This window comes from Nelumbo lutea, chromosome 4 (assembly GCF_056320005.1).
Source record: "Nelumbo lutea isolate HS-2025 chromosome 4, American lotus-T2T, whole genome shotgun sequence".
Lineage (NCBI taxonomy): Eukaryota > Viridiplantae > Streptophyta > Magnoliopsida > Proteales > Nelumbonaceae > Nelumbo > Nelumbo lutea.
In genome coordinates this window covers 33,927,751-33,946,503 of record NC_142687.1, presented here as the reverse complement: position 1 = coordinate 33,946,503, position 18,753 = coordinate 33,927,751, and the positions used below count along the sequence as shown (strand labels likewise).

Genomic DNA, 18,753 nt, shown 5'->3' with positions numbered 1-18,753 from the left:
TGTTGCCAAACATAGGTAAAAGTGAAACAAAGTGTAAATTTACCCTAAATCGAGATTTACACTCCATTTGCATTGTTTCCAAACAAAACCTTAAGAGCTGTAGCGGATTCTTTTCTCCATATTTGAATTTTGAAATGACTTAAATGGTTAAATGGGTCCCAGATCTCGCTAGCTTGCAAATCCATGATATATTTACAGCTTTCAACGGGGACCCACTATCCTGTCAAACTGTTGAATGGCTATTGCCAAGTAGATCAACTGCTTTAGGGGTAGTTTGGTGAATCTTTTTTGGAAGATCTTTTGATAGTTCTGACAGTAAAAAGACATTAAGCTTTTGCATGAAGATCTGAGCAGTCCAAAGCTAGTTTGGCTACCGCATATATTTCCATTTCTTTTCAGTGCACCGATTTTTGGTGGCCAGATCTGTTACGAATCAAATGGAAAAAGACTGTGGCACGGTCTACCCGGCTTGTAAACAATTGAAAGAATGCACGGAAAGACATGACAAACTGGGATCCTACAATTGGTTGAGAAAATTTTTTGTTAAAATAAAAAAAAAAACCTCTACAAATGATGCCCAAAAAAGCCCATGCTTTTATAATGGCAATTTCTACCTTACACGATAGGTACTTGCCTCAATGGGGTGGGTTTTCTTTTTTCTTGAAAAACATATTTTGAGGTAGGTATGAGTTTGGAGATTTTATAACCTCTATAAACTTGATCCGTTTCAACGTACGTACAACATGAAAACTTAATGTATTAGGTGTTGAATTTAATACAGTTTAGAATTTTATGATAAGGATAATTGATATTTTATGTGTTTTTTAAATGCTTTAATCAAATAATTATAAATTTTGATGCTCGTGTTTATGTTATCTGTTTATTGCTTATATATAATAAGAAATATTAGAAAATTAGATGCAAGTTTTAGATCCAACCTACCAACCCGACCCACCTCATCCTTAAATGTGGGGAGGGTTTTACGTTTTCATTTGCGGGGAGAATTTGGATTTTGAAAATCCAAACCAATATGGGTTTTTGGGAGGGTACAAATCCGGAGGTCTAAAGAGGTGTGTAGGGTCTAGAATTTACAAAACCATCTCTGAACATGCCCCATTGCCATCCCTACTTCTAAGTTCCAAATCATCAAAGTTAATGTTCATTCTAGCCACAACCACTGTGTTGTAACTTTTAGACATGGTTCAAAATTTCGATACTCATATCTTTGGGGGGGTTTGATACACCTATTTACAAGTGTTTTGGGACCCACTCTTTTTAATAAAAAATGTTAAAATATCTTTCCGAAAACCAAATTAAAAAACTGAAAAAAGTATTTCTGCATGTATCTAAGTACCGATATGCCTATGCTGATACATAGAGGCATATGGATACTTTGAACTATGCTTTTAGATGCTCATTCCATGGTGGGTCTCTTATGGTTCTTGAAGTACATGACAGGTGGCAAATTATGGAAACCCCAAACGTGGGCCCAAGCTGCGCTTGAAATTAGCTTGAAATCAACACAACAAATTAGCTAGTTAAGCAATCAATTTCTATCCTTTCCTCCCCAAAAATCTATCGTTTAATTTGTGGAAAGGGAATTAAAATTGCTTATTCTCCATTTGTTTGGTTGAGATGGGAATCAAAATCAAATTTAATGAGATATGTAAAATTCTCAATTAAGGTTGACATTAGATGAAAATAAGGGTGGATTCGAGTCGAGCTGACGCAAGTTCTTGGTTATTTGAGCTTGGATAGTTAATAGACTCGAACTCAATTCGAGCTAGAGACTTGAGCTTGAGCTCGGCTTGGTTCAAAGTTCACAAGTTTGAGCTCGGCTCAGTTGCAAGCCAATCATTTTTTTAAATAAAAATTATACATATAAAAAAATATATTTTTATTTTACATACAAAAAATTAAGAATTATAGAAATTATTTATTATTATACATATAAAAATTAAAAATATACATATCAAAATGTTTTTATTTTACATACAAACAATAAAAATTATAAAAGTTATTTACCATTATACATAAAAATAAAAATATTATATATAAAATATTAATATATATAGTAAAAATTATTTATTTATATATATTTATATGTATGTATGTATGTGTGTATGTATGTATATAATAAAAAATTATTTGTTTATCATACTAAACTCGATTAAGCTCACGAGCCTCATGAGCCATTTAATGGGCTCGAAGCTTGGTTTAAATCGAGCTAAGCTAAATTTTTCACTGGTCAAGCTCGAATAGCTCGTGAGAAGCTCAGCTCATGACTACTCTATATGAAGAGAATTTGGGGGGAGAGGGGGGGGGTTAAGTCACTTGGCTTTTCTTTTTGCCAGCTAAATTTAGGTGGCGTTTTATAACTCTAAAATGTAAATTTTGAAAAATTTAAAAGCTATTATTTTAGGTATGAAGTTCGAATGGCCATTCCAATGGAAAAATGTCATTCCATCAAACGGACATTAAGGTTATGTTTGGTTTGAAAGAAAAAGTAAGGAAAGGAAGAAAAATGTAGGAAAACCTTTATAAACCTTTACAAACCTTGTATAAATTTCCTTATTTTTCCCTTTCTTTCCCTACTTTTTCCTTCAAACCAAACACAGCCTAAAGGCCAAACTATCAGTTTTGGTAAAAGCAAATTAAGAAAAAGTGAAAGGAAAGACAACAATTAGATTATAAAAAGATTAAAAAGGTTTTCCTGTAAAAACAGAAGAGAAACATATTTTTAAAATTTTCTGTTACCCAAATCAGTAGTACGGACTACTCTTGTTAGTTGCACGCTTAGCTGGATGTACTATTGTACCTGAAGCGTTTGTACAACTGCAGACTGCATGTGGTCCAACCCCATCAACACCTCTCACGGTGGGGCGCATTACTAAATGTACCTATTACAACGTAAAAGCTTAAAACAGCAAACTGTATGTCTGTATCTGTGTATACAATGCATAGGAGATGCATATAGGAGAAGAGAGAGGTTAATGCGCAGTAGCCGAGCCAGGATTTTTTATTTTTTATTTTTATTTTGGGAGTGCGGGTGGGGGGAAGTTGAAGCAGAAGTAAGGTATTTGAGAAGGTTTGAATTTATTACATATTTTTAAAGAAAAAATAATTTCATTTTTTTTTCTTTTTTTTTATTTTGGGGGTTGGAGGAGAGTTAGAGTATGTAAGTTTTTTTTTTTTTGGGGGGGGGTGTAATGACCCTGTTTATTACATTTTGACCAACCTCCCATTACTAACCCTATATAAATAATGATTAATGATTTAAGTATTTAACAAAAATTTTGGTGGTGGGGGGACAAGGACCCCCACCATACTTGCTTTTGCCCCTATTCGTGGGTCAGAGGTTTGATTCTGGTCAAATTGTGATAATATGATATATATATACTATGGTCTATGGGTCATATAAATACTATATATAATATAACTTTAATGTATTTAAATGTAGTGGATGGATGGTAAGCTTTTGAATTTTAAAACAAATTACTAGGGTTTAGGCCTTTTAAATTACATTTTCTTTAAAATATGTACATAATAAGTAAAAAAGTGGATTAGTAGTAATTAAGTAATCTATAAAAATAAGAGGTATTGGGTTCAAATCTTGTTACTAAGGTGGTGTTTGATAATACTTTTTAGATGCCTGAATCTTAAATATCTACTTTTCAGATGCAATGCTTATTTGGTGTTGCATCTGAAATATGATTTGAAAAGTTTTTTCAGATCTGAAATTTTAAGACTCAAGCCCGTCACTTAACACGCTAAGATGCATTTCAAACATGGCCTAAAGTAAAAAAATACCCCTACTCCATTTGATCTCTCTCTCTCTCCCCTGTCTTCTCGACACTATCGTTGCAACTTGCAACGACATCTGTTCAGTGAATATTAACATTAATAATAATTATTGATTATAAATTATTTATTTAATTATTAATTATTCTAATATTTTTATTAATTTTACTTGTGTTATTTATTATTTATTAATTATTTTTATTTACTAGTAATTTTTAATTATTTCATTAGTTTTTAAAAGTTATTTTAATTTTTATTTGTGTAAATTATTAATTATTAATTATTTTAATATTTTTATAGTCATTAATTATTTTTTTAATTTTAATCGTTTCATTTATTAATTAGTAATTAGTAATTATTAATTTATTATTTATTATTTGTATTATTTTGAAGTTGAAAATTTGAGATAATATGAATTGAACTCAACATTTTCAAATAGTATGTTCTAGGGTAAAATGGTAAAATCAATAAATTTCAAATGGTAAAGGGTTGATACAACACAAACAAAGTTATGGATTCAAAGCCTTTAAAAAGTACCTATGCTTCTTTTTAGATTTCAGACATAAATTATATCCTTTTAACTTTTCAGATTTTAAATTTATCAAACACCACCTAACATTTTAAAATTTCACTTATGTATGGATTTGGGCAATTTTATGAAACCAAGACTAGTTTCCCGATTAAATTGATCGATTAGCCGATTTTCATCGGGTTTCGAACAAGTCTGGTTATTGGGATGTGACTGAACCGATTAGGGCCCTAGGTCATGGTTCAACCGGTTTGATTGCCGATCTAATCCAATTTTCTAAACACTGGGCGTATAGTCAAGCGGGTTGGGCCGGGTAACCTAGGCCCAACCCTAAGAATTGGGCCTAAAGCCCAAACTCGGTCTGAGTTGGGCTCGAGCCCAGGTTGGGCAAAAAATGGCCAAAAGTGAAAAGCCGTTCTCTCCTAATTTTTTGGTCTGACCATCTGCTCTTTCTAAACTGTATTTTATTTTGTTCAAAACAGATACCACTGCTCTTTCTACCTGAAACGATTTGGCTAGAATAACTAAGGTTGACTTAAAAGCTAGGGGTGATCATTTTCACCCGGGTTGGACCAAAAATTCTGGGGTTGAGCCTAAGTTTTGTATTAAGGTCTGGGTTCGCATCAAACTCACAAATTTTAGAGTACACGTAGGCCCAGAGTCAAACTTGGCCCTACCTTCGCCCACGTAGGCTGGGCACAGACTATAACCCTTATTCACAGGTGCAAAGCCTGAATGGCTGCCGCAAAGCCTGAATGGCTGCCGAGACCATTATCAGTTTATCACACCTACTTAAAGCACTATGTCAAGATCCTTGGGCCATGGCAAGACCAACTTGACCCGATTGTGAATGTTAGACCAGACCGGGTCGGTAGATGTGAGTTGAATTGGCAGCAGCTTTGTTCGAGTTCGTCCGAATCCACCAGAATAACGAAATCAAGCTTACAGCTGAACAGGTGAAGACTGAAGAATATGTTTCTCATCCCCCTTCAATTCACAAGCAAAAAGCTCTTTGGTTCCCTTTCTTTCTTCCCCGTTCAATTCAACACTTATTGCCAGCAAACCACTCATCTGACGTCTCATTTGCTGGATAAACAGGCGGAGGAAGACGAAGAAGGAGAGGAGAGCGTAAACGTAAACAACAGGTCTTACTGGGGTAGAAAGATTCACAGACTCTGCACAATTGAACGAAACGTAGACGGCGCACTTCATCTCCTCGACCGCCTCCGTCTCCGAGGGTATCGCCCTGATTCGCTCAACCTTAGCAGCATAATCCACGCTCTCTGCGATTCTAATCGTTTCTCCGAGGCCCACCACCGCCTTATCCTATCTATCGCCTCTGACTGTGTCCCTGATGAGCGTACTTGCAATGTCCTCATTGCCCGCCTCCTCGACGCCAGAACTCCGGATCAAACACTGCACCTTGTATGCGGTTTAATTGCTGAAAAGACAGCATTTGTGCCATCGTTAATCAATTACAACCGCCTAATTGATCAGCTATGCTCCATTTCGCATCCAATTGAAGCCCATAGGTTGTTCTTCGATATGAAAAGTCGTGGGCATGCTCCGAATACTGTCACCTATACTTCTCTTATCAATGGGTTTTGCAAGGTTGGGCAATTGAATGTTGTTCGGAAACTGTTTGATGAAATGGGCGAGAATGGTGTTGTTCCAAATTCACTCACGTATAGTGTATTGCTGAGAGGTGTTTTGAGGAAGCGGAAGGTTGAGGAGGGGACGGAATTGATGCGCCAGCTTTGGCGCATAATGATTGATGAGGAGGACCTTTCTGTCAATAATGCAGCTTTTGCTAATCTTATTGATTCTCTATGTCGAGAAGGGTTCTTTCATGAAGTTTTCAGGATTGCTGAAGAGATGCCTCAAGGGAAAAGCGTCAACGAAGAATTTGCTTACGGGCAGATGATTGATTCTCTTTGCAGAGCTGGACGGAATCATGGGGCATCAAGGATTGTGTATATAATGAGAAAGAGGGGATTTTTTCCAAGCTTGGTTTCATACAATTCTATAATCCACGGTTTGAGCAAGGAAGGAGGATGTATGAGGGCTTATCAACTGTTTGAAGAGGGACAAGCATTTGGATACTCGCCGTCTGAACCTACTTTCAAGGTCCTTGTTGAGGGTCTTTGCATAGAATCTGATCTTTGCAAAGCCAAGAATCTACTTCAGTTTATGCTGAATAAGCAAGGTGTGGACCGAACCCGAATCTACAATATATTCCTAAGAGCGCTTTGTTGTATGGATAATCCTAGTGAGCTTTTAAATGTACTTGTTTCCATGCTTCAGGATGGGTGCCAACCTGATGTAGTTACCCTCAACACCGTTATTAATGGGTTCTGCAAGATGGGAAGAGTTGAAGAAGCTTTGAAAGTCCTACATGATATGTTGAATGGAAATCTTTGTGCTCCGGATGCTGTTACATTCACGACCATTATCTGTGGTCTACTAAATGATGGAAAGATCAAAGAAGCCCTCGACCTGTTGCACCACAAAATGCCCGAAAAGGGTCTTTGTCGTGGTGTTGTTACTTACAATGTAGTTCTTCGGGGGTTATGCAAATTACAGAAAGTTGATGAAGCAATGGGGATTTTCAGTGACATGGTTGGTCAAGGAGTGGTTGCTGACAGTACAACTTATACAATTATGGTTGAAGGATTATGCGGATCTGACCGAATAGAGGAGGTAAAGGAATTTTGGGAAAATGTAATTTGGCCCTCAGGAATTCATGATGACTATGTTTATGCAGCAATTCTTAAAGGCTTATGTGGGTCAGGTAAACTGAATGAGGCATGTAATTTCTTATATGAACTGGTTGACTGTGGGGTTGTCCCAAACATTGTTAACTATAACATTCTAATTGACAATGCTTGCAAGTTGGGTTTGAAGAGAGAGGCTCACCAGATAATGGGAGAGATGAGAAAAAATGGGTTGGTCCCAGATGCTGTGACATGGAGAACTCTAGATAAGTTGCACCGGAACTCAAAGAAAATGTTCCCTGCTGATATTTTGCCTTCGCAAAGCAAAGAGGTTGCAGAAAAGTTGGAGAAGGATTCTAGAATTGGGGGACAAGGAGGTCCAACCTAGCATGAGATATGTACTTCCAGCATAATGAAAGAAATTGAGTGTCCTGGTTGAAAGGAACCCTGAGATTTTAGAGAGAATGTTAGAAACTGACCTTACATGAATTATTTTTGGTAGCACAGTTGGAACTAGAGAATCAAGAAGTTGCATGCATTTATCTCAGCTTACTGGGCAACATAATCAAAGGAGATGCAGGATAAGTTAGATGTCTACATGGGGTATATAATCAAGTACTGAAGTACTGAAAGAAGCCTTAGCCCATCCATCTAGGTTTGGAATACACAAATTCAGGGCAGGTTCTGTTCTTAGCAATCTGGAATACAAGGAATATCATGATGCAGTACACAAGTAGTCAAATTTATTATGAAGAGAAACAACAAACATCAGGAGAAAGAGTTCCTCATCTGTAGAATATATCCGAATATCATTTGATTACAAAGACATGGCTAACTGATCAGAGCTATATTTTTTTTCTTTTTTATTTTTTGATCAGTGATCAGAACCATGAATTGTATTAATAAGATTTAAAAATAAATGCCATCTTTACAGAAACCATTCACCACGATCAACTGCTTTTTTTATGGTTTCCAAGCTAATTTCCAACATCAATGTAACTCAAGATGCTGTCAGAGAATAAATTTCATGTTAGGGTTTGTCACAAGTTTGTTGACGTATAAGTAATGGGTATGGAGGTATATTCTGTCTTCAGCTTGTATTTTGGTTTACACATTATTCTTAGTCCAGGCCTGCAATTTGCATAGAATATGTCCAACTCTGTCTTTTTTCTCACCCTGCACCCAACTAGTTTCAACATCACAAAATTTGCATGGGCACCTCTCATGATGAAACCAGTCCTAGCAGACTGCAAATGGTTAGGATTAAGGCTGAATTAAGTTGATTATCTCTCACAAAGCCAGTCCTAATTTATTGATGAAGATCGAGTACCCAGAACATTCGCTTATCTAGAAAGTTGTTTAATCATCCTATTCAAAAACTTCTACAGTGTGCCCTGCAATGCTACCCAGCTGTGCCCAGTTTCCTTTCTCAACCCGCTTGCACAGAATCTCTCCCTCAACTTGCCCTTATCATCCCACAATCCCCTGTCAGCATACATATTTGATAACAACATATATGGTCCATGCTTCTCAGGTTCTAATTCCATAATCCTCTCTGCTGATCTCTTTCCCAGTGCCATCTCCCCATGAATCCTACAAGCACCAAGCAATGCTTCCCATGCCAAAGCATCCGATTTAATCCCTGTATCCTCAATAAATCTCTCTGCATCCTTCAACCTCCCTGAACGACCAAACATATCAACTATACAAGCATAATGTTCTCGCTTTGGCTTGACACCATAAACATCAATCATGGACCTGAAAACCTGAAGCCCTTCATCCACGAGACCACTATGGCTACATGCAGATAGACATCCAAGAAATGTAATAGCATCTGGCTTCAGTCCTTCATTTATCATTGCTTCAAAGAAATTGAGAGCTTCTCTTCCCTTCCCATGCTGGCCAAATCCCGTAATCATTACTGTCCAAGATATGAGATCACGGTTTTCCATGGTCATGAACACCAATTGGGCATCTGCTAAGCTGCCACACTTCGAATACATATCTACAAGACCATTCTGCACCAATAAATCCAAGCCAACCCATGATTTAATGACCCTTGCATGAACTTGTCTACCTTGCTCAAGGCTTGCCAAATTACTATACACCGGAAGAATACTAGCAAAGCTGAACTCATTTTCCTTCACGCCTATTCTCAGCATTCTCCTATAAAATCGAACAGCTTCCTCATTCTGCCCTTTTTGCATCAACCCAGCAATCATCGCAGTCCAGGATATGATATTGGGTGTAAACATTCTTTGAAAAACTTGAGTAGCAGAAACCATTCCATCTTCACACTTTGCATACATGGTGATGAGTGCATTGGCAATAGGCGTTTCAGAAGTCAGGCCGGCTTTCACTATGCAACCATGCAGCTGCAAACCCAGTTCCAGGTCTCTTGGTTCTGAACATGTCTTTGTGATGCTCGTCAAAGTGAAGCCATCAAACCTTGCACCCTCCTTTCGCATCCGAGAGAAGATTCTCAAGGCATGGTCTTTGCTATCATTACATGTACATGCATCAATCATGATATTCCATGAGACTAAATCTAGTTCAGCTATCTCATCAAATGCACGTAAAGCACATTCTAACCTCCTTTTCTTCGCATACCCATCAACCAACGCGCTCCCCACGAACTCATTAGAACTTAAACCATATTGAATTGCTTGGGCATGAAAGAGCTCTATCAAGTGTGAAGTGTCTAAAAGCACAGAAGCCCGTATCAATGCAGATAGGGTGATACGGTCCGGCTTGACATCCTCCTCTTGCATCTTGGAGAAAACTTGCAAGGCTCTGACACTGTTACGATTATGGCCAAAATAAGAGGAAATCATTGTATTGAAAGAAACTACATTTCTCTCAGGCATTGTTTCAAACAGGAAACACAGAAGCCGAGTGTGTCCACATAGAGCATACAGCCCGAGAACTTTGTTCCACAGGGAAAGGAAGCCATTAGGAGCCAATTTTAGGAGTTGGGCATGAACCAACATGCCTGCTCGGAGGTCGCGGGCGTTGGCGCCTTCCTGTAATACATGGCTAAAGCGGTGCAATCTGATTGAGTTGTCGTATTGAGTATCAAATTCTTCAAATGGGTGTCTCGCAATTGGGGTGGATAGGCTTGAAATCCCTGTAAACAAATGGGGAATGGGGTAACGGCGATGGTGACCAGAAATCTCTGTAGCTGATTTGCAGAGGCGGAACTGCAGGAGAATGCCCTCCAGGGTGGTGGATGACCCACGGCGCATTCTAAGAGATTTGCAGGCTGTAAGTTCTTCGTTGGGCTAAATCCTAGATAAAAACGGCCCACGGCGCATTGTCTGCAACGCCTGTTGCGGCCACGGCATCATGGGACACGTGGTGCTAGCATTGACCTGGCACAAGAGGTGATGATTCATGTCTCATGAGTCATGACTGATGAGATGGTATGACGTGGCTGTTAGATATGTCACCCCAGCACGTGTGTCTGGGAGGTTGATTGGCAGTTACCACGTGTCAAAATCAGACATTCCCAGCCGGCAGCCAACCATGATGGGACCCACCTAAAATATTCTTGGGTTCGGGGCCAAGGCCAAGTGATTCGTAAATGGTGTTCAGCCTTTTACTTGCCACCTGTCCCATGTTTCAGAAGTCTTACCGTACACACCAAAACCCAAACCCTAGAGAACTGAGAAGCCACAGGTCAGAGGTCAACGTTTCGCTCTGGTCTGGGCCGTCTGGTCCACTTCTAAGTCACATCAGCGTCATCCACCTGCCTCAGGCTTAAGTCATGGGCCTTCCTTAAAACCCATAAATAAAAGAAAATGTACAAAAATCGAAAATCCAAACTTGCATTACCTACTTTCTACGTATGATAAAAGAAAAACAAAATTCCATAACTATGAAATTGAGCTGATCGATTCATGTTCTTTCGTTCTGGTTTTCTTTGACATGATTCATTCATATCACAAACAGAAACAAAAGAAAAAAAAAAAAAAACGAAGCGAAACACATAGACCGGAGATTAATCCATGAAACCACATGTACAGACATATGTTTGGCTTCGTCATCCATCGATTGATTTTGATGTTTACAGGATTAGAACTATTGAGCAGAAGCTCTTCCATTGTTCATCATCACCTTGAACTCCTCAAAGCTAACGTTTCCATCACCGTCGGCATCGATGGAGCTGATCATCCGCCTGCAATCGTCAACCGTATACGGCTCTCCCAACCCATTCAACACCATTTGCAACTCCACCGCCGAGATCAATCCGTTCTTGTCCTTGTCGTACAAGTCGAAGGCGTCCTTCAACTCGCTCAGCTCATCACCGCTCTTCTTTTCCCCAATCATGGAACTATGGAAGTCGGCGAATTCATTCAGGTCGATGAATCCATCGCCGTCGGTGTCCATCTCCTCCATCATGCGTTTAACCTCATCCGCCGACACCTCGGTGCCGAGGGCTCGTAGGACGTCGCCGAGCTCCTTGGAGGATATCTTGCCGTCGCCATTCATGTCGAATCGTCTGAACACTCTCTCAATCTCTTCCCTCTTCTCAGCATCCAGTGCAATTGAAGAACCAGATTTCTTGGACATGGTTGGTTCTCTCTCTCTCTCTCTCTGGGCTTCGAGAGCTTCTGTACTTGTTTTCTCTGATCTTCCTCGTTACAACCACCAACCAACCGCTTTCGTTGTTCGGATTATCGAAAAAAGATAAAAAAGAAAAGAGAAAGGTAAACGCTCGATTGATTTATTAACACTCACGCGGTTTAAACGCGGCATTTAAACAAAGTCGCCTTCAAACACGGATCTTCAACCGACAAAAAACTCTTTTTTTTTTTTGGGTTCGGGTCATAATAGCCAAACACGTCGATTACAAAACATTACTGATGTCAATAATTTGGCCTCCCTTGTTCTTCTTTCCTTTTTTTCCTTCTTTTTCGTAAGTAGATAATCAAATGAATCGGATTTATATGGGCCCAAATATAACTCATAGGACCCAAATCCAAATTAAGGGTGATCATTTCTACCCAGGCCCACATGTTTCTGGGCCACATGAGGCCCAAAAAGTTTTGGGTCAAGCTTGGGCCCAATACTTCAGTCCAGGCCTTAACCTATATAAGCGAAACAAGATTCATGTAGGTGATGCATGTAATTGGGATAATCATCCATATACCTTAGAAAATCTTGTAACCGGTATTATAAAACTGGTAAGTGGTAACCAATAAAGTGGTATTGATGTATTTAATGGTATAGGCCCATACCCCATAGCCCGGCCCAAACTCATCGTTCAGATTTGGGTCTGGATTTAGATGGATCCAGACCAGACTCGACTCGTTAGAAGAGTCGAATGCTATTCAATTTTCTTTTTCTTTTCTTTTACTGGTTGGTTTTCAGTTTTCTATGGGCGGCTTGTCGACCCCGAGAATGATGGGTTATCAGTATGTACCCGAAAGTGATACAGATTTACAATGAAAAGTTGAAGTGGACAAGCATAGACTCGACTCCGTCTGGGTCGTTTTTGATGGTTGGTCGTATAGCTCGTGTGGCCTAGCTAGGCCCTGGCCCAGGACTTGAATAAAGGAAACAAGGATCAATGTGCTGTAGGGTTGCCTATGCCTGAAGTCATGAATTGAGAGCTCATATGTAGGGTTGCATAAAAGTAGTTTTGTTTTAATAATAATTTTAGTTGTTCTACATTAATTGTTGGCTTGAAGTTTACCATCGAAATGCTGCAATACTATTTACTAAATGAGTCTGACCAAAATGACTTCTGCAATATTTACCGAATGAGACCCTTAGTTTCAAAATTACTTCATGGAACTTGAATTTTATTATGTTAATGGATAATGTGGAACTTGGAAGAGTTTTAAAATTTCTTTCATGTAAGGTTGCAGATCCATCCAAGTTATATCTCAATCTCTATCAATTCATAGTTAGGTCAGCATACCAATTCTTCATAACGACCAATGCAAACAAAACTGAAATTGTAAAAGCAATGAAAACGATATGGAAAATAAAATGCTGTCTAGAAAAAGAATTCTTTGGTTATTACTCAATGGAAAAGCTACAACCATAAATGTACTAACTCTCAAATGGATGGATCTGGATATGGACTACTCTGTCTTTAGCTAAGGGTTTGAGAGCGAACTTCATAGTCAAGGAATGAACAGTGGCCCAATAAGTTTGGATAGAAAAAAGCTCTCATTTCCAAGGTCTGAATGAGGAACATAATTCAATTCAACAATTGAAGGGTTGAATAGGAAAAGGCTGCATTTATTCTATAGGAAATTTGGAAGAATAGAAAAATAAAAACAATGAATCTTAATAATAAACCTATCCTTCAAAAAACATTTAAAAATTCATGGTTGGTGTACATGAAATTCAAAAACATCAGTTAGATACATGGTTTTAGAACCGTCTTTGACCTGGATGGTCAAACTGTTCAGCCTAGAAACCGTCCAACTGGTTCCGTTTCACCTTTGAACCGTTAATTTGTAAAAAAATTGTTAACCTATTTGACTTGGATAATGACCTTTGAACCGTTTCACCTTTGAACCGGGTCAATGACCTGCTGACCCGGGCAATCAAATTGTTAACTTATTTGACTTGGATAATGTTTTTTTGCCATTTTTTGTTTTAATTATTTTTTAAATTGGAATGGATTGTTTGTTTGGACTAATCACTAGAAATGCTGACCCAAAAACCAGTGGCCAAACCGGTACTGGTTCTGGGTCCATTTTTAAAGCATTGGTCAGAACAAAAACATAGGCAAAGTCTACTTAGTTAGCAAGTAGTGAAATGAGAAAGACAAGTAAGTTTGATACCTTGAAATTTTAGAATATACAAATAATTAACCAAGATCCTAGCAAAAAAACATAGAACCAAGGTTCAAAATATTGATACGCCCGATATGCCCCTAGCGGCGTATATCGGGCGTTTCGATACTTGTTTTTTTACCTTTTTTTTTTAATTTTTTTTTCAAAACTGGTTCAGGGGAGCCGATCTAGGACCCTTCCATCCCTTGAACTGGTCAGACCCCCGATACACCCACTGTAGGGGCGTATCGGAAGGATCCCGAAATGATACGTATCGGCCGATATGGGCCAATACGTAACGATACTTTGAACCTTACATAGAACAACAACAATCAATATAGTACAAGCATTGCTAAGATTAGTAATTCTTGTAAGAGAAAAGGAATATTGGAAGGCATGGATCATGGAAATCTCAAAGATAGTAGGGTAAATTGTTGATAGCCATTGGATGTTGTTCAATCCGAGGACATGATTAGATAGTCCTGTCAATTGAATGAGTTCGAGGTGGAAGGACAAAGCCATGCACCGGGATCTATAACCATGAGAAGGGTCAGAGGCCCGAAGAATTATTCCTCGGATAAGTACTTTGACTCTCAAGTCAGTAGGATAGAGAGGGATGTGGGCAGGATGAACAAATTGAGACAGTGCTAGTCCAAGCCGGAGAGATAATGTAAAGAGATATATTCAAAGAGTGCAGAGTTTCCCAAGTCCCTTACCTTGAGCAAAGAATACATACTTATAATTGAAGGGAATGGCTATTTATACTTGAACATCAATAATTTAATAATAATACTAAACACAATGAAATGGCAAAACAAGATTCATATAGCTGACGCCATATGATTGGGATAAGGGTCAGATAATGATAATGGTGATTACCTCCTATATCCTCTAACCAACTATATGATAAATCCAACATTAGTTTTGGACACAAACTCAAATCAGTATGGGTATATTGAGTAGGGTTATCATGCAAGAAGAAAAAAATAGCATATTACAAAAATATCGCTGATGTTTTATATATTTTTCATGATTTACCTATAATAACCTCAGATGTCTAATTGTCATTTTATATGGGATTTGTATGATAGTTGGGGATTTATCAAACAAATGTTTGTCGATCAATGTTTCAACTTGTGGTCGAATAGACCAGTTAACTTGTCACATGGTAAGAATTTCATGTCCATTACGCCAATGAACCGCTTCTCTTCAAATCAGTCAGTTAAACTGCTGGACAGTTTGGCCCTGTTGTTTTGATATTAATTCATGGAAAGATCTATGCTGCCGGAAATATACGGTAGTAGAAGGTTTATGATAATTGGTTGATTGGTTATAAGTTTTTTTGATATTATGTCTTTTCAGTAGTTAGTTAAATCTTTAATTCATATTTTGTGCTTTTAATTATTTTTATTATTAATAAAAATAATTCTTAATTATGTATTATTGTATCTTAACTATTTTATTTAATATGATGAATATATAATATTAGAAATATATATAATTTTTACAAAAAAATTATTTTTCATCTATTTTTTATAATTTTGTTATTCATTTATACATTATTAATTAATAGGGGTGTTCATGAAAACAAATGTTATCATCAAGTATTATGAGGGAGACCTTAGTAAAATGTTTTTTTTGTCATTTACATCAAAACAAATTTAAGAAGGGTGAATACACGAGTTGAAATAATAGATGAAATTTAGACCATATAATTGAGCAGAGGCTCAAGTCTTTGCGTAGATCATAAGGCAAAAAATAACAGAATTTGAATGAAGCCAATCAGTAGCCTAGGCCAAAACCCTCAATTACATAAGACCCAATTCACGGAGTTCTGAAATTCTCATCGAAGCCCATGTGCATTTTGATGTCTGGAACGTAAACTCGACGAGGGAGAAGATAATTTCGAGTCTCAAAACGAAATCACTCATTGTTAAAATTTTCGATCGCTGCATCAACAAGAAAGAAAAACTCATTCATTCCCCGAAAAATTAATTTGTTTTCCACTGGAATTACTAGCGTAGGGCTCCTAAGATATCTTCATCTCTGATCTCATGCACCCAAAACGAAGAATCAATCCAAAGCAAGTGCGGGCAGCAACCCCGACCCAACTTGTTTTTCTGGGGGTTGGGTTGGGTTGGGTGGGCTCAAACCAAGTTGCACCCCAACCGGTCATGGACATGATGCTGTCGATCATATAAGATAGCTGCTAGAGCTTATACCCAAGCCCATCAACGGGATAAACTAAACGAAAGAACCCATTGATTCAATGGACGGACGCCCCTAAAATCACAGCCACAACTCACAAGAGCGGAGGAGACCCTATAAACGAAGGAATAGTTGAGGCCTGCTTGCTATTTTCTATTAAGGGTGTGAATGGACCAGTTTTAGATTGGACCCCGTCCAGTCTAAAATCAATTTGGACGGATTGGATGGACCAATAAGACATATTTGATTGGATCAATTTGGTCTAAAATATTTATTAGATTGGATTGGACCTGGTCTGTCCGTAATAACTTTATATTGGATTGGGTTGGATTAAGCCAATATCTGGCCTATTGATATAAGATAAGAATATAGGTGTCAATGGACCGAATTTAGGTTGAAATTAATCTAAACCAAAATGAATTTGAACAGGTTGGACAGTCCAGACATTGAATTGGACTGGTCCAAAATATTCATTGGATTGGATTGGACCTGCTCCATTTATAATAGACCCATAATGGACTGGATCATATTGGATCAAATCCAGTTCAATTGACACCCCTACTTGCTATGTCCTTGGGCGTAGCAAGGGATGATCTTTTCTTAGCAACGAACATGGGGCTCCACAAAAGTGTTAGGATTTCCCTCAAGCAAATACCCTGCACTCATAGCATCCATTCGCATATTGAGAATATCTTCGTACATGTATGTTAAATTTATAGGGAAATGTCATGTTGCTAATGTGTGGATGGATTCCCATGCTTGCAGCGTGCGTGCAGAGCTTTTGCTTGCAGGAAATCCTGTGGGCTCCATTCAATCATTTTGAAATGTGATTCCAATAGAATTGTTGTTATTGTTATTTTGTATGGTTGCATTTGATTGTAAACTTGTAGTGCACATTTATTGGCATTGATGCAAAACTATGGTAGTGCAAATGATTTGGGTGCAGATTCTGATTTAATTTTGTTTCAAAATTCACCTTTATTTTGTTTGGTTGCAGTACAAATGAAGTAAAATTATACATGAAGCGGAATGAAATAAAAATCAAAACAAAATTAAACCAGAATTTGCATTCTTTTCATTTCCACTCATATGCACTTATACTAGTGCAAATAAAATTTCACTGCAACAAAACACAGGCTATAGAAATAGAATTAATTCCATATGGCATATGAGAAGATGGCATTTAGGCATCGCTATAAATGATTTGTAGGGCTGTTAATGGAGTGGGTTTTGATTCAATCCAATTTGAACATGACCCCTTCTATTTGGACCATGTCCCATACTCTTCAATATGTGTATGGGCCTAAACATTTGGGCTTTGCCTTTGCAAATCCATTAGCATGATGGAGGGGTCTTTGTGGGATCTACCTTGAAGTCAAACTTAAATTCAAATTCAAATTTTAATCACATGTTTTAGTGATTTATGAAAATAATCCAACTAGAACATATCTTAAGTTCTAAGAATGGAAATCTAGTCAATAATTGATTGAAAAACATTCTCTCCATAAATGACAAATTGCAAGCTTTTTTCTTTATGAAAAGTAACTAAAACCAATCAAATCTATAATTAATCAAGGCATATCTCCTCATAGATGGAAAATTGTCATGATTGAAGGGAGAATAATGGATAATAAATTAGAATAAAGTAATTACAACAATTTAGGCTCCATTTGGAATGAGTATAAATACAAATATGTAGAGTGCAAAACCTTATATTTTGTATTATTTTATATCTATTTGTACTGTACATATGTGTATTTGTACATTTTCCAAACTGAGCTTTACTCTCTAAAAGGGGTAAAATCCTCAATCAAGAGGAGGAAGAGACCAGACCAAGAAGTCTATAAATAAAGGTTTCCATCAAGAGGGAGGGGATTTTTGATCAAAGAGAAAACTAAGTGAAAGTAACAAGGCTCTTGGGAAGAAGGAAGCATATACAATCTTCTAAAGGCCAAAGCCACAACACCTTAGGAGTATAGCACAATCCTTCATTTGACCAAGTGTTCCAAGCCCAACTAAAGGAAGTAATTTCCACTATTGTCTAAAGTACGAAAGAATGTCATCCGATCCTTGTCTTCAATTCAAATCTAAATCCTCAAGTTGCAAGAAACACCATCAAGAGAGAATCAGATGTTTTATCTTTTTTGTAAGTGGGGTTTTAAATACAAAGAGGTTGTATCCCATTTGCTTTAAATATATAAAAAATCAATTCATTTGAATTTGTCTCATTTTTCTTATATTTGGATTTGTACACGAAATTTGTGTTGACAATTATAGTTCACATGTTTCAATAAAATAATTAAAAATGTTAATGTTTCTTCATGTAATCGTTTATTGCCTAAAATTAGGTGTGGATTTTAAACCCAATCCACCCCACCTTCAAATGTGGGGAGGGTTGAGCCAGGGGCAAAGCTAGGGAAGACCCAAGGGAGCCATGGCCCTCTATGGCCTAGAAATCCCCAATTGATAGGTTTAGGCCATGTTCGGAACCATTGCTGTTTTTTGAGAGATGTTTTTTTTTTGAGAATATGGTGAGAAAATGTTTTTTTTTTTTCTTTTTGTTTATTTAGGATCATTACTGTTGCTACCATATAGGCATTTTTCAATGTCATGCCAGCATATTGTTGCAAGAAAACACCAAAAAAGAACATTTTATCATACCACACCTTTCCCAATTTCTGAAGTGTGGTTTGAGAAAATGTTTTTT

The 18,753-nt window shown here is 37.6% G+C and overlaps 3 protein-coding genes across 3 annotated transcripts; 1 reads left to right on the top strand and 2 right to left on the bottom strand.

Moving 5' to 3' along the window:
* Window positions 1–5,215: 5,215 nt before the first annotated feature.
* On the top strand, window positions 5,216–8,090 carry LOC148855099 (Pentatricopeptide repeat (PPR) superfamily protein). Its single transcript, XM_088941117.1, has one exon. It carries the CDS (start codon window positions 5,303–5,305, stop codon window positions 7,430–7,432), a length of 2,130 nt encoding a protein of 709 aa, XP_088797243.1. The 5' UTR covers window positions 5,216–5,302; the 3' UTR covers window positions 7,433–8,090.
* On the bottom strand, window positions 7,813–10,863 carry LOC148855098 (putative pentatricopeptide repeat-containing protein At3g15130). Its single transcript, XM_088941118.1, has one exon. It carries the CDS (start codon window positions 10,287–10,289, stop codon window positions 8,427–8,429), a length of 1,863 nt encoding a protein of 620 aa, XP_088797244.1. The 5' UTR covers window positions 10,290–10,863; the 3' UTR covers window positions 7,813–8,426.
* Window positions 10,864–10,911: 48 nt separating this feature from the next.
* Window positions 10,912–11,757, bottom strand: LOC148855097 (Calcium-binding EF-hand family protein). Its single transcript, XM_088941121.1, has one exon. It carries the CDS (start codon window positions 11,614–11,616, stop codon window positions 11,125–11,127), a length of 492 nt encoding a protein of 163 aa, XP_088797247.1. The 5' UTR covers window positions 11,617–11,757; the 3' UTR covers window positions 10,912–11,124.
* Window positions 11,758–18,753: the final 6,996 nt, after the last annotated feature.

Coding starts and splice junctions, on each gene's coding strand:
- LOC148855099 (XM_088941117.1), top strand. CDS start 5,303: ATGTTTCTCATCCCCCTTCAATTCACAAGCAAAAAGCTCTTTGGTTCC.
- LOC148855098 (XM_088941118.1), bottom strand. CDS start 10,289: ATGCGCCGTGGGTCATCCACCACCCTGGAGGGCATTCTCCTGCAGTTC.
- LOC148855097 (XM_088941121.1), bottom strand. CDS start 11,616: ATGTCCAAGAAATCTGGTTCTTCAATTGCACTGGATGCTGAGAAGAGG.